General features: G+C 29.3%; 2 protein-coding genes across 2 annotated transcripts; one reads left to right on the forward strand and one right to left on the reverse strand.

Moving 5' to 3' along the window:
• Positions 1-281: 281 nt before the first annotated feature.
• Positions 282-2,895, forward strand: LOC108347007 (54S ribosomal protein L51, mitochondrial). Its single transcript, XM_017586098.2, has 4 exons — positions 282-437; positions 908-993; positions 1,807-1,913; positions 2,409-2,895. The coding sequence occupies exons 2-4, from the start codon at positions 914-916 to the stop codon at positions 2,579-2,581; spliced, it is 360 nt and encodes a 119-aa protein (XP_017441587.1). The 5' UTR covers positions 282-437; positions 908-913; the 3' UTR covers positions 2,582-2,895.
• Positions 2,896-4,238: 1,343 nt separating this feature from the next.
• Positions 4,239-14,806, reverse strand: LOC108346412 (GDSL lipase). Its single transcript, XM_052868635.1, has 5 exons — positions 14,548-14,806; positions 14,151-14,278; positions 13,430-13,663; positions 4,591-4,852; positions 4,239-4,474 (listed from the first exon to the last, which is right to left on the reverse strand). Exons 1-5 carry the CDS (start codon positions 14,804-14,806, stop codon positions 4,239-4,241), a joined length of 1,119 nt encoding a protein of 372 aa, XP_052724595.1.
• Between the last annotated feature and the right edge of the window lie 233 nt (positions 14,807-15,039).

The following is a 15,039-nucleotide window of genomic DNA, read 5'->3' on the forward strand; positions in this document are numbered from 1 at the left end:
AAAATTAAATTTCCACAATAAACTAATTTCTAATAATACTTAAAATTAATATTTAATAAAAAAATTAATTTTGGAAAATTAAAAATTGATTAAATTGACATATTTTTAAAAAAAGTTCTAGGATTAGTTTATTAATTTAAAATTATAATAACCAAAACTAAATTTGTCTATGAATACACGCATACATTCTACCTATACTAAAATTGTATTTTTTTTTTTTCCTTTCCAGGATATTAAACGGACACAATTAGTTAACTAAATGGATGGAAATGAAAAAAAATTAAAAACAGAAACATTCCAGTCAAGGAAAAATTACCTAGACGGCAGCGTTTTGGAGCCGGGGAAAGTAAAGAAAAACCCTTGTCACATTGCTGAAGCAGAGAAAGGAACAGAGCTCCCAAGAATTTGTCGCTACTTCTGAAGTGTGTTGTGCGCAGGTGAGTGAATATGCATATTTGATTATTTATTTGATTTAAGGGATGCATCTATGGAATTGAACTCTTTGTTGAACTCGGTTGATATCTGTGAAAGAATATTCGAGTGTTGTAGTGAAAATCAGTTTCTGAATGCTGATTTTTCCTAATTCTTTGCTGCTTGTTGTATGGCTTGTTCAATTGTGTAGTCAATTTTGGAATTTTAACTATGCTGTATGTGTGCGTGCGCGCGTTGGGTTTAAACATTGATTCCCTGTAGTGCAGTTCATTCTACTGCACACTGGTGAAACTATTTGTTCTTGCTATTTATTTTTCTAAAGGCCCATGTTTGCAAAATTGCAGCTAATTTTCCTTCATTTCGTTGTTATACACTGGCACTCCCAGCAGATTGCTATTTCTGTGTGTGTAGTTTTTGTTTCAGTCCACTCATTCACGTCATATTTCTCAGAAGCCTTTTTGTCAACCCTTTTTAGGTTCATATGGCTTTGCGAGGGGTTTGGCAACTTCACAAACTGATTGTTAGTTACTGCAACTGGGGTGGAAGTAGCAGAGGTATAAGGTACAAACAATTTTGTCATATCTTCAATTCTTGTGTATCTTATATTCATATTTATGTTCTTGGCGACAGTGAACTACTGGATTTCTGCCTATATTTGTAAAATTGCATTTAATCTCTGAGATGATGTTTCTATGTTTTGAAGGGATGGAGTGGAATAGTTCATAAATGACATGTGATTTTTTGTTACTAGATGGATATTTGAAATTCCTCTCAGGACTTTGCAACTGAAATCTGTTGCTGGCTCGCATAATTTGCTTGTAAATTTCTAATAATAATAATGAGGTCCAAATCAGGCTTGTATTCTTTGAAATAGACGTCCTATCTTATTTGGTTATGTTTTTCCTACTGCAGACTTAATCTTTGTTCTTTGATGTTTGCTTGCGGTAAAGTTTAAGGGTTTGCATTCTTTCATTCTGCTTCTTTGAGTCTAAAACCCTACATACATGATAGTTTTAACTGAACTTTATATTTGGCATCAACATTCTATGTTGCGAGGGATAATTTTATGAATTACAATCAACAAGTTATTCTTGCTTGTTTGGTGATTGTACAAATATCTTAGTCTTACTATTTTTTGTTTTGTCACATTGGCTGTGATTACTGACTTCATGCGACTAATATCCTTTTAACAATTAAATTAGAAAAAAGTTCAAATCTACTCTACTTCTTGATAACCATATTTCTCCGTCTTATCTCCTTTGCACTATTACTGAAATTTTATTGGAACTAGAATGATATTAACGAGTATAATTTTCATGTTTTCATACTGCTTTGAATAGTGGATTCTCAATTTAGTTTTAAATATTTGAGTAGGGCATTTATGGAGTCTCAGTTGCCCATATTTAAAGAGAAGAATCCTCAAATAGAGGTGGTCACTGAGCTCATCCGCGGTCAGCATCCTCATCTGAAGGGTTTTTACAGTAAGTTTGTTGTGCTTACCTGTGACTGTGTAACTACTTTCTTTTCCATAGGTTTATTGATAATTCTCTAATGCAATTTGTATGGGATATTGAATATTGGGACTGTATAAAGGCAATAAGAAATTTATGCTCAAATTTGCGAAGATGAGATTGTTACACTGTATGAGTGGATACACAAGACAATATGGGATAAAAATGTACTAGAGAAAAAAGTTGGAGCAGCACCTATATTGGAAAAAATGTTATAGTCTTGCCTTATGTAGTTTGGCATATGGGAAATAAGGAAATTGGATTAGATGGAAGGTTGTTCAATATTTAGAGATTGATAAAATCTAACAAAAGACTATAGGGGCAACATTTAAAAGAATTTATATTAAATGGTTTATCATTTGCTATGATTCATTAGGATGTAATGGTTCGGTTGTTCCATGTAGCCTACTCCACCAAGTTGGAAAATGCTTTTGTTGTGATTGGTGATTCTCTAATGAAATGCAGAGAACAAAAACCAGCGAGTGATATGTGTGAAGAATATGGATCCAGAAGACATACTTTTGCATGCAACCAGACTAAGGAATGCATTGGGCAGAAAGGTAGTGAAATTGAGGTCAAGAGATGTAACCAAACACCCTAGTGTGCAAGGTACGTGGACAACTGCTGTGAAATATTAAGAACTAGGTATATGAGAAAGTTACCCTTGGTGTATTTGACAAGATTTTCCTTCTCTTCCGGTGACTTAGTCAGTTTGTGAACTGGTGAGAGTAAGTTCTAATTTTATCTATCTGGCGCCATTTCCAGTCAATAGTTCATATACCTTTTTTGTGGTTATGTTGTTTGCTTCCCCGTGTTGAGATTAGCGAGATAGAAAAAAGCATGACAAAAGTGATTTTTTGTTCCCTATAAAGCTCTGCTATGTTTTAGTAGAGGGAATGTTACAATAGGCTATTAGGCCAAATGATGGAATGTTTACTTTTTAAAAAGACCACTTTTGGATACAAGATTTTCACGTTGGCAGCAGTGAGTAACTATAACAAATAAATGCTAAATAAATAAATCTTCTGGTAATTGAAACTTTGTAGCTGATTCTTGTCTTTTAAGTGCGTTTGTATCAACTGATTGGAAATTTGATTTTGAATCGTCTTAATTTTGTATAATGAATTTTAGTTTAAATTGAAAGAATATTGTCTTTAATTGAAAAGTGATTCTACAAAGTGAACAACTTATTTCCCCAAGCCCCAACCAAATCAAAACTTACTTTTGGACCTGTGAATAGTATATGCAGCACACGTGTGTTTGAGGTGAAATAATTTATACTTAGATATTTTTTTGTTGAAAAGAGATTTAAGTTATAATGTTATTTGGCGTAAAATTCCCGAAATTAATCCAAAACCAAATAAAAACCTGTTTGTCCATGTGTTTGTACGTTCCCTTTAAAATCTTTTATGAAGATGGATGAAGTGAACGGAGAAAATGCTTCGGGGTTTCATTTGTAAAAACAAGAATGGAACTTAATAGAAAAAGATGGACCATTCCATTGTTTAATGCAATTTTTTTAAAATCAAACTTAGATGCATAAGATGGAACAAAGTTTTAATTATAAATTATGTTTAAAATTAATGATAATGTAAAAATTAAAGTTGTAACTCTTTTCGTTGTTGTAATTTTCTTAAAACAACAGAATAATATTTTTGTTTCAATAAGAGCACCAGCCCCAGCTGATACAAAATTTGTTAGCCAGCTTGCAAGTGTTTTTGTTATTCATTTTTGTTATTCATATATATATATATTGGAAGTGGGAAAAAAATACAAAAAATAAAATAAAATATTGGTTTCATGCCCAAAAGTTGAAATTGGAGTTTAGAATGACTTTGAATCAAGGCAACTTTATAATTATATTTTGTTCAACTTTCTAATTTAATTTAAAAATGAAAACATTTACATAAATTATTTAATTTAAGATTAGTTTTCTAAAAGTTAGACTCAATTCATTTTACGAGTTTTAACTAAATCACAGTAAATTTTCTTTAAGGAAACTGAATCATATAAATTCGCAAACAACTACATGTCTCATGAATGCGTGTTTGAAAATTGATCACAGTCGTGTTTTCTTTATCATATCAAAGAGAACCAAGCTTGTTTCACAGATTAAAAGTACATTCAGAAATGTTATTCCTTATTACATTCTTAGCTCTAATTGATTATTAAAAGAGTTGTAACATTTACTTTTACCATACTATTACAATAACCATATATCTATTCAATCATGCTACATTCAGCAATGATTTTTGTTTTATTCTGCAAAGGACTAAATTTACGTAGAATTATTTATTAAAAGTTGAACAACTGCTTCAGATTGTAAGACTCAATCACATCTCTGTTACCATTCCACATTAGCTGAGCGAAATGTTCAGCAGCTTTCTCAGATGGATGAAGAGAATCAAAGAACACATTCTCACCAGGATCACTGCATAATTCAAATTCTTCGATACCCCTTTTCCCTCCACAACTATAATCTCCTCTGTAGGGTCCACCTCCACAACAAGCCACACTCCCCTCTCTGAAACCTTACCAACAAAAAAAATGGAGACAATGGTTACATTGCAATAAATATGAAGCTTTTCGCTTCTTGTTTTTTTAACAAAAACTGTGATATATATACAAATTAAGGACATTTATATACCATATTTTGAAGGGTACTTGACCAATTCCAGAATTGCATCATAGAAGTTAAAAATTGAGTATTTGAATCCGCTCAGTTGTTTTTCTAGGTTTTGAAAAGATCTGGAAAGAACAATATTGTGTAGTCTTGCAAGAGCAGAAGGTTGTGCTTGAAGACATGCTTCTACAGTTGTTCCATTCACGAATGTCCTTAGTAACGGAGCACAACTCAGAGGAGCAACATTTAGAAACGCAAATTTTCTTCCACCTTCATTGTAAATTCCCTGCATAAAATATCATTTCTTAAAATTAGAAACATATGAGAACGAAGAATAATTATGAGAGAGAGAAATGTTAGTGCAATTGTTCGGACAAAGATTAAAATCTACTTTGATCACTGTTGTAATGTTGCCAATGACGAAATCTACAAATTTTTCTGGAGAGTATGGAAGAGTGACATTCATGGGGTTTTTAATGAAAGGGGATGCATAGTCATTGGATGCAATGGAAAAAAGATAAACAGCTGTGGACAACAATCTCTTGGCTTTGTGTTCTCCAAATTGCTGCCTCAATTGCTTGCTAACTCTCGTAAAGTACAATCCTTGAGTTCTCAGGTTAATCACCTGTAACATCCAATAAATTGAAATACATTATAAGAAACATACACAGATAATTGAAGTTATAATTTGACAACGTTACAACATATATACACATATTTAAATTAATTCATTTTAACATACTAATGATAGCTTTTAATTGTCTTTAACCTAAGTTAAACAATTTGGTACAAAACTCGATATTTTAATAGATAACAATTAAAAGAAATTTTGAAATAAAGAAAAAGATTAAGTCAATATTTTAAAGCAATTAATACTTTCTTTTAAGGAAACTTACAGGCCATTTAAAATCCATCGCATTTAATTAATGTATTGATACACATTTTTCATTCTTTAATTTGTAAATATTTAATAATTTACTTTTAGTATACATGTCTTTTTATCACTGATTTGTATAAATCATATTATTAATAACTTTAGTCATAATTACCGGAACATATATTAATCATAATTACATTCATTGAATTATCGTCTGGCTTACATCCATTAACGGAAATATCAACCATTACTTTTAAATATATTCCTCGATATAAATATCATCAATATATATATTTATACACTGGTGAATTTTGGACCAGTAAAAAGTTAACTAACTCATTTATTAATATAAATAATACAAATATAAGACGAATAAAATCGCAAAAAAATGTTAAATTAAAAATTACATGTATATTTTAAATATTGATAAAAAATATTGATTTATATGTTGGAATATAATACAATTTAAAAGTATCTAATAATTGGAAAATGATTTGGAACTTAGACATAGATAAAACATCCAAAAGATTTGATTATAGGAATGAACTCAATATCTCTTGGTCATTCTAGACATCTAAACTTAATTCAAATAGTATGTTAACTTGACTAAGGAATTAGTGATGTGACATATAGATTTATAACTTACTACTAAAGAATTTGGACTAGTGTGCTTTTGATGTAAATTTTTAAAGTGAGATAAAGATATATTATGTAAATTATTGCATTATTTTGATTCATAAAATTCAATCCTAGTAAAACTTTTATCAAATCACTTTATAACTTTTATATTGTTCAAAATGAATTTCTTTTACCATAAATCAATCAATGACATTTATTATCGTTAGAATTAATAAATAATCATGATTAAACAAACAAGCCTAAATCCTTGAAAAAAAAATTGATATTTGGACTTTCATTTTACTATTTTTAAGGATTTAGTATACTTGTTAAGGAGTCAACCAGGCTTTGCATGCCCTACTTTTTGGATTGGGATTTGTTGTTATGATTTTATGAATTGGAAATTTCTAGACTTCATTTTGGTTGACAATTTATATGTAAGAATAAATAAAGTGAGATTTGGCAATGGTAATGGAAATAAATGGTGACTATTGGTCATAACAAATCACTTTAACACCTTACTTTTGGTTTCATTTTTTTTTGTTTTATTTTAATTGAGTTTCATTTCTTGAAAAATTGTTTAATTAAGTAGTTTCCATTAGATTAATACTATCATCGTTATAGATATGTTACGTATAAATAAGTAGTTTTTTTGTTTTAATTTTTTCGATATGTATTTTAGTTTTTATTTACATGTCAAATCAGTATTATGTGACATGTTAATATTAGCGTTATAAGTTTGTGTTATAATCATGTCATTATTCAATTTAACCTCATATTTATTTTTTATTCAATTTAATTCCAATTTTTTTTTAAAATAAGTAATATCATTCATTTTCAAAATAGAACTAAATTTATTTTTTATAAATATTATATTGATATTTTTTATTAAATATTTTTAAAATTATTTTTAAACCAACTTTAATGATATTATTGAATTTCTTTTAAATAAATGATTTTTAATCATATAAAAATATGAACTAATAATATAATACTTCAAAATTCTTAATTTTTTTAAATGAAACTTAAATTTATTTAATAAATTTAATAACATTTATAATCATTTACATATATTTTTATTAACTAAATAAACTTTTATATATTTAGAGCCAAATGTATTTATTACAAGAAATAAATGAACCATATCCTAATTCTATTTTTTTAAATTTTAAAATATTTATGATTGTACTTTTTTAATTTCAGTATGCGTCACTAGTCCTGATTTAGAAAAATGTGTGTATAAAAATCTAGATAAAAAATTCTTTTATAGTTGGTTTAAAATTTTAATATAAATATTAATTTAAATAAAATAGCAATAATATACATATATATATATATATATATATATATATATTTATATTTAAATTTCATATAAGGGAGATTATGTCACTTAAAATAACTTTTATAACATGTGATCGTTGAATATATGTGATATTAAATGATGTTTTGAATATGTTAACAGTAATTACTAAGAATGTAATAGTGTAAATACTGGTTAGAGATCAAAGTCTGCTAGAACTTGTATTTATGATACAATAACTCTTTATTTATTTGATGTGACTTATAATAAATAATTTTTGACATTATTCATATATTTAATTGTATAATATATTTAATAGAAAAATGTTTTCTATTTTATTGTATATTACTCTTGTAATATACCTTTTATGAAAATTTATGTATATTTTATGAAAATTTATATATAGATGGTTCGTGTGAGTATTTGTCCGTGTTCATGTATTTATGTTGTGTGTATTGTGTCAAATAATTATAAGAATAAATACATAAGGTGTTTAATTATATGTTGATGGTTAAAATCAAGGTTGGATAGAAAATTATTTAAATTTTATAAAATTTTCCTCTATTATAAATATATACATAAATTTTTAATTATATTTTTTTTTAATTTTTAATTGGATTTAAATTCTTAATATAGTCATTTAAAATTGGAGTTAAACTATATATCATTAATTTATTTTCAATTTTTATTAATTTTGAGTTTTATTTTCTACAACTTGTACTGATTTGGGCCAAACTTTGGATGATACAGTCTAGAGGAGTCACATTTTTCCTCGCACCTCCCTAATTTTATCTTGCACTTTCATAAACTTGTGAAATGACTTATTTATCTTTATTTTCTTCTCTTTATCTCCTTTTCCTCCTCCATCATTCTCTATTACATGCTCTCTCCCACTCCTTTTTATTCACATTGACTTTCTACTTTTTTTAAATATATTTTTTATTTTATATTTCAAAATGCTCAATAAAAAAATATAAATATTATGCATTTTATAATATAAAGTTTTGTACTTTAAATTGTATAATTCAAAATACAAAGTTTGTATTCTGATACATTTCGAAATTTTTTTCTAATTGTGCATTATGGAAATCTAAATAAAAATTATAATGAAATTATGGAGGTACAGGGAGGGAGAAATGACCTCTATTTCTCAAACTATTAAAGCCCAAAGAGGACTGTTCTTAACCCAATAAAAACATGTGTGTTGCTTGTACTATGTTATTATGCTTATAACTATAATGTGCAATCCCATTTCATATATAAACTTTAGGTTTAAATCCTACTTTTCCTCTGTTTGGTTTTTTCAATGGTAGTTTTTGTTTTTCTTTATCAATTCTCAATTTTTATTTTTCTTTTATTAATTAAATTTTTGTAACATTATTTAAATAATTAATAATATGTGAATAGTGTATATCACATGGATTTTTTTAATTAAGAAAATAGCAGTGTAATGTAAAAGTATTTGTGTCATGTGTTAAAGTATTACGTGTCATCTTTTATATTCAATTTAGTTTTAATTTTTGTTCATTTTCTTTAATTTAGTCTCAATTTTTTTAAAATAAAATAATTTTGTCTCTTTTAAATTTTGATCAAATTTAATTTTTATATAAGGTTATATTAATATTTTTATTAAAATTTACATTTTTATAAGTTAATATTTCTAGAGTTATTTCTAAACCAACTCTAATAATTATATTCTAATAATATAGTTAGAGTTTGTTTAAAATATGATAAAAATAATTTTAGAAATATTAAAAATCACATGACAATATTAAATTTATTTTTTATTTTTAAATGATTAAGTTGAAGTTTGGAAGAAGAAAAAAATTAAAGAAAATTAGGACTGAATTAAATAAAATTAATGTAAATTACGATTAACATAACATCGTGACACTAATCTTGTAACACGGATGTTAACTCTGTAACATAGATATTGTCACATGACATTATTAATATCACGATACTGAAGAGAATATTTGATTTAAAATTAGAAAAATAAAAGATATAAAAAAATTATTAAGAATAGAAAAAAAAATCATGAATTGATACTTGATATACAATATTCATATACTATTAACTATTTAAACAATATTATAAAAAATGAATTAAATAAAAATTAACAAAAATTAAAACTTGATTAAAAAAAATAAAATTAAGATCATATTGAAAAATTGAACAAAAACAACATAAGAAGAAATTTCATGCGTAAACCTTATTAAACCTTATTACACCAAGCTTATATACATACACTTTGTTGACACAATGAAAATATAATACGATAAGAGTTTCGCAGGCACAGCTTCGTCTTCGTATTTAATTTTTCATCATATTTTTGCTTCATCTTTCACAGGCGCACAGTAAGAGTTTCGTCTTCCTCATTTTCTGATTTCACATTCTTTTTCTCTTTCTCTCTTTCGTAGATAGAGGCACAACTTATTCTTCTTCAATCTTAATAAAACTTTTATTTTCTAAATTACTCATTCAACTTTTCATATAATATAGGTTTAATTGTTTCCTTAGTCCTCAGTTTGGTTGAATTGTGTCAAATTCATCCTCATTTTTAAAAAAGTTTCATTTTCGTCCTCACATGGTGTAAAAGTGTCAATTGAATCTAAACATAAGAAAAATTTGTGTCAATGTAGTCATCTCCGTTAAATACAGACTAACTGTGTTAAGTGGTTGATTATTTGGCACTAGAGAATTAAAACGTGGCAAATGAGTGACAGTAGTGGCAATGACGTGTTAATGAAATTAAAATTAGGCTACATGGAAATAGGTTATTGAATTGGGGAAATTAAAATCAGAATTCATTTAGGGATTTGTGAACGAAAACTAATTAGGGCATTTGAGATATTTGAGATAGAGTGTTTCTGAGTTGAGGAAGGGTGAAAAATCGCAATTGGGGCTTTTGAAAGCAGAACGCTTTTGGTGATTTGGAAGCGTTTTTCGCATTGTTCGTGGGGTATTTGGAGCACAATGTGCAGTTTGAAGCACAAATTCTGCTGTTATATTCAATGTGCAGTTTGAAGCACAACCTCACAACCAAGCTTTCTCACCCAACCCCAATCCACACAGTACCAACACTTCTTCAACCAACTCCAAACCGAAGAACAACCATTTCTCAACAAACACCCAAAGAGGGAGGAAGAAGTAGAGGGAGGAAGAACAATAAACTCACCAAGCTACTGCCAACACAAAACATCAAACCCTAACGAAGAAGAAGACAACCAACACCATCAACTCCCACCACGCATCTGTCACTTATAACCTCATTGAGGTACTTCCCACTTAGGGCATCCACGTAAACCTCTCTTTTGCCACGTTTTAATTCTCTAGTGCCAAATAATCAGCCACTTAACACCGTTAGTGTGTATTTAACGGAGATGACTACATTGACACAAATTTTTTCTATGTTTGGATTCAATTGACACTTTTACACCACGTGAGGATGACAATGAAACTTTTTTAAAAATGAGGATGAATTTGACACAATTCAACCAAACTGGGGACAAAGGAAGCAATTAAACCTATAATATATTATCATCATAATTCATTTACCACGTTACTAATCAATCAACATGGCTCAGTAATACATTACTCAATCAATTAATAGTCTAACTTGCTCAGTCCAACCGGTTCAAAAAATCTAACAATTTATATGACTTACTTTAACCAACTCAAATATCCATCAGCTTTTCAAAAAGAATAAATTTTCTATGTAAAACTTGTCCCCACTGACATACATATGAAACCACAACTTAATAATTCTCATAACTTAGACATATAACTGGTGTTGGGACCATTTTGATGCAGGACAAACAACCTATTGCTTACTACAACAAGGCTTTAAGCCTTAGAAATATGTCCAAGTCAGCGAATGACAAATAGTTGATGGTTGTAGCTCTATTCATCCAATTTTGGAGGTTATATTTTCTTTGGCAAAAATTTAAGGCTTTTTCTGATCAGAGAAGCCTCAAACAACTTTTGCAACAACGTATCGCAATGGAAAACAATAGATTTGGGTGGCAAAATTATTGGGGTATAACTTCGAAATAGTTTATAAGTTGGGTTATGAAAACAAAGGTGCCGATGGCCTGTCTTGAAGTAAGGATGTTCTAGAGTTAAGAAAATTTGTCACTAAGCCAATATGAATGGATTATCATGGATAATTGATGAGGTGCATAAGGATGGGAGTTGTTGGGGATCATTACAACACCAAAAGAGGGAAGAGTTGAGGGTAAGTATGCATGATTCAGTTATCAACAAGGTGTATTGCAGTATAAAGACATGTTAGTTATTTCGTCTCAATCACCTTGGATCCCCAAATTCTTGAAAGAGTTGCATGTGTCTCCCCAATCAGGACATGCTGGCTTATACTGGACCTATAAGAAGCCTACAATGAACTTATACTTGAAGGGAATAAAGGAGGATATCATGAAATTTGTTCAAGAGTGTGACACATGTCAATGTCAAAAATATGTAACTATTGTTCCAGGAGGATTGTTACAGTTGATGCCAATTCCGAAACAGGGAAGACATAAGCTTAGACTTTATTACAAGATTGCCAAAATCAAAGGGTTTTGATACTATATTGGTGGTGGTTGACAGACTTACAAAATATAGTCATTTCATTCCAATAAAACATCCATATACTACTAAGAGTATTGCTGAGATTTTTATCAGAGAAGTGGTTCGTTTACATGGGGTACCTAAGTCAGTGGTAAGTGATAGAGACCTAACGTTTATAGGTGCGTTTGGAGAGAATGTTTCAGGCAGCAGGGAACCAAGTTAAGGATGATTTCAGCATATCACCCATATAGACAGATGGTCAAACAGAAGTGACCAATCAATGCTTGGAGACATACCTTCATTGTTTCATCACTGATCAATCGAAAGTCTAGATTCATTGGCTGTCGTGGGCAGAATTGTGGTTTAACACCACTTACCATGAATTTATAGGGACTACACACTTCGAGGCAGTTTATGGCAGGCCTCCTCCAAGAATTATTCCAGAGTTAAGAGGAGAGGTGAAAGTAGAGGCGATTCAACATGAACTAATTGATAGAGATGAAGTCATTTGTCAGTTGAAAGGACATTTGATGTGTTCCCAGAATCGTATGAAGACACAGACGAACAAACACCAACAAGAGAGAAGTTTTGAGATAGGGGACATGGTGTTTCTTAAACTGAAACCTCACAGACAACATTTTGTTATATCTTGCGTCAGTCCTAAGCTTAGCGTAAGGTGCTAAGGACCTTTTGAAGTCATTGAAAGGGTGTTGAAGAAATAGCTTATCGGTTGTAGTTACCACCAAATTCGAAAATACACCCTGTGTTTCATGTTTCTTTGCTCAAGAAGGCTATTGGAGAGTATAAAACAGCAGAAGGACGATCAACAGGGTTGGAAGAGGACAAATCAGATATGTTCCTACCTAGGATTGGAAGAGGGCCAATCAGATATGTTCCTTCTGTATTTGCCTTGATTTCAACAAAATAGAATCAATGATCCTTTTTGCATTCCCTTTTCTTCTTATTTCATTATTTATTCCTGTTGTTTCCTATCATCAACATTCTATGTTGCGAGGGATAATTTTATGAATTACAATTAACAAGTTGTTCTTGCTTGTTTGGTTATTGTACAAATATCTTAGTCTTACCATTTTTGTTTTGCCACATTTGCTGTGATTACTGACTTCATGCTATTAATATCCTTTTAACAATTAAATTAGAAAAAAGTTCAAAATGAACTATACTTCTTGATAACCATATTTCTCCCTCTTATTTGTACTATTACTGAAATTTTATCGGAACTAGAAATGATATGAACAAGTATAATTTTCATGTTTTCCTACTACTTTGAATAGTGGATTCTCAATTTAGCTTTAAATATTTGAATAGGGAATTTATGGAATCTTAGTTTCCAATATTTAAAGAGAAGAATCCTCAATTAGAGGTGGTCACTAAGCTCATCCGTGGTCAGCATCCTCATCTGAAGGGTTTTTACAGTAAGTTTGTAATTATGAGAGAGAAATGTTAGTGCAATGGTTAGGAAAAATATTAAAATATACTTTGATCACTGTTGTAATGTTGCCAATGACGAAATCTACAAAATTTCTTGGAGGGTATGGAACAGTGACATTCATGGGGTTTGTATAGAAAGGGGATGCATAGTCATTGGATCCAATGGAAAAAAGATAAACAGCTGTGGACAACAATCTTCTAGCTTTGAGTTCTCCAAGTTGTTGCCTCAATTGCCTGCTAACTCTCGTAAAGTACAATCCTTGAGTTCTCATGTCAATCACCTATAACATCCAAGTAATTGAAATGCATTATAAGAAACATACACAGACAATTGAAGTAAAGTATATCACTTTATCATTTTTCTATTAAGTTAAACATGTTTTTACTTCTTAAACTTAGATGTATGATTGAAATTAGTCTCTGTGTTAGAATTTGATACATTTTGACCTCAAATTTAAAAAAATGAAGGAATATAGTTTTCTTAACTTTGTGATATTAATTTTTTGAGCTTGTTAAATCGTATTTTAGACTGACATTTGAATCAAAATGTGTTAAAATGGTATAAAAACCTCAAACGTCATCAATTTAACATGGTTGGATTAAAAAGATTATATTTATTAATTTTTAAAACTTAAAAAATCAAAATGCATTAAAGTTTTAAACATGAATGACTTTCAATTCTAAGTCCAAATTTGGGGACATATTTAACATGTTTTTTGACAGTATAACACTTTAATGGAGAATTTTAGAAATCAGGGAAAGGAATACCAATCCTGGATTAGTTTCAGGCAAAGCTCCAGCTCCAGCAGATGCAAAGTTGACTCCATTAGTATATGAATTAAGCCGTCTAGGGTCCAAGAATAACCGAGAAATATGTGAAAGCTCTGCATAGTCAGCTGCAAACATATGCATGGACTCAGCAAATTAAGATAAAAAAAATTAGAATACATTTATTTTACACAATATCATGTCATAAATTTATAAAATGATATAATATGATTGGCTGAATAAAACTATTAATAAAACTCAGAACGTATTATTTGAGTGTGAAAATGAATAACCGTATCAAAATATTATTATCCGAAAAGTTAACCTAAGAGTTTTACTTTGTCTGATAAAACAAAATAAAATAACATGGATTGAAATAGAGAGTAAGAAAGGATACCAATAAAATCTGTGATCAAACGTCCATCAGACAGTCTTCCAGTGGGATAGTTGAAGAAAGTTTCTCCATATGGAGGGAAGTTGCCTTGGAAAATTGGGGAGGTGGGAATGTAGTTATTGTTTCCAGAATCATACAGAGAGTCTCCAAATATGAACATGGGTTGCTCATTTTCTGATGGACATGTGCTCTTTTCAGAATGAGAGTGATGAATATTCAGAATAAAGAGAACCAACACAACAAACACTCTTAAGGTTGCCATGTAAATAATTTACTCTTCCTACAAATGCTTGGATGCAAATTAGGTGTTGTGTTCCACTTATATATATAGTGTTTTATATATAAGGGTTAATTAAGTTTTAAGTATATATATATATATATATATATTATTATAAAAATGGACATTTTTAATTGAGTTTTTATTAAAAAGTATTTCTTTATTGAATATTTAGTTTTTCATTTTTTTTACCTTTTGTTAGTGGGAAAGTATGAATG

This window comes from Vigna angularis, chromosome 9 (assembly GCF_016808095.1).
Source record: "Vigna angularis cultivar LongXiaoDou No.4 chromosome 9, ASM1680809v1, whole genome shotgun sequence".
NCBI lineage: Eukaryota > Viridiplantae > Streptophyta > Magnoliopsida > Fabales > Fabaceae > Vigna > Vigna angularis.

Coding starts and splice junctions, on each gene's coding strand:
- LOC108346412 (XM_052868635.1), bottom strand. CDS start 14,806: ATGGCAACCTTAAGAGTGTTTGTTGTGTTGGTTCTCTTTATTCTGAAT. Junction 14,279..14,547: donor TTTGATCACAGATTTTATTG/GTATCCTTTCTT, acceptor ATATGTTTGCAG/CTGACTATGCAGAGCTTTCA. Junction 4,853..13,429: donor ACATTACAACAGTGATCAAA/GTATATTTTAAT, acceptor TATTTTATGCAG/GGAATTTACAATGAAGGTGG.
- LOC108347007 (XM_017586098.2), top strand. CDS start 914: ATGGCTTTGCGAGGGGTTTGGCAACTTCACAAACTGATTGTTAGTTAC. Junction 994..1,806: donor GGAAGTAGCAGAGGTATAAG/GTACAAACAATT, acceptor ATATTTGAGTAG/GGCATTTATGGAGTCTCAGT. Junction 1,914..2,408: donor TCATCTGAAGGGTTTTTACA/GTAAGTTTGTTG, acceptor AATGAAATGCAG/AGAACAAAAACCAGCGAGTG.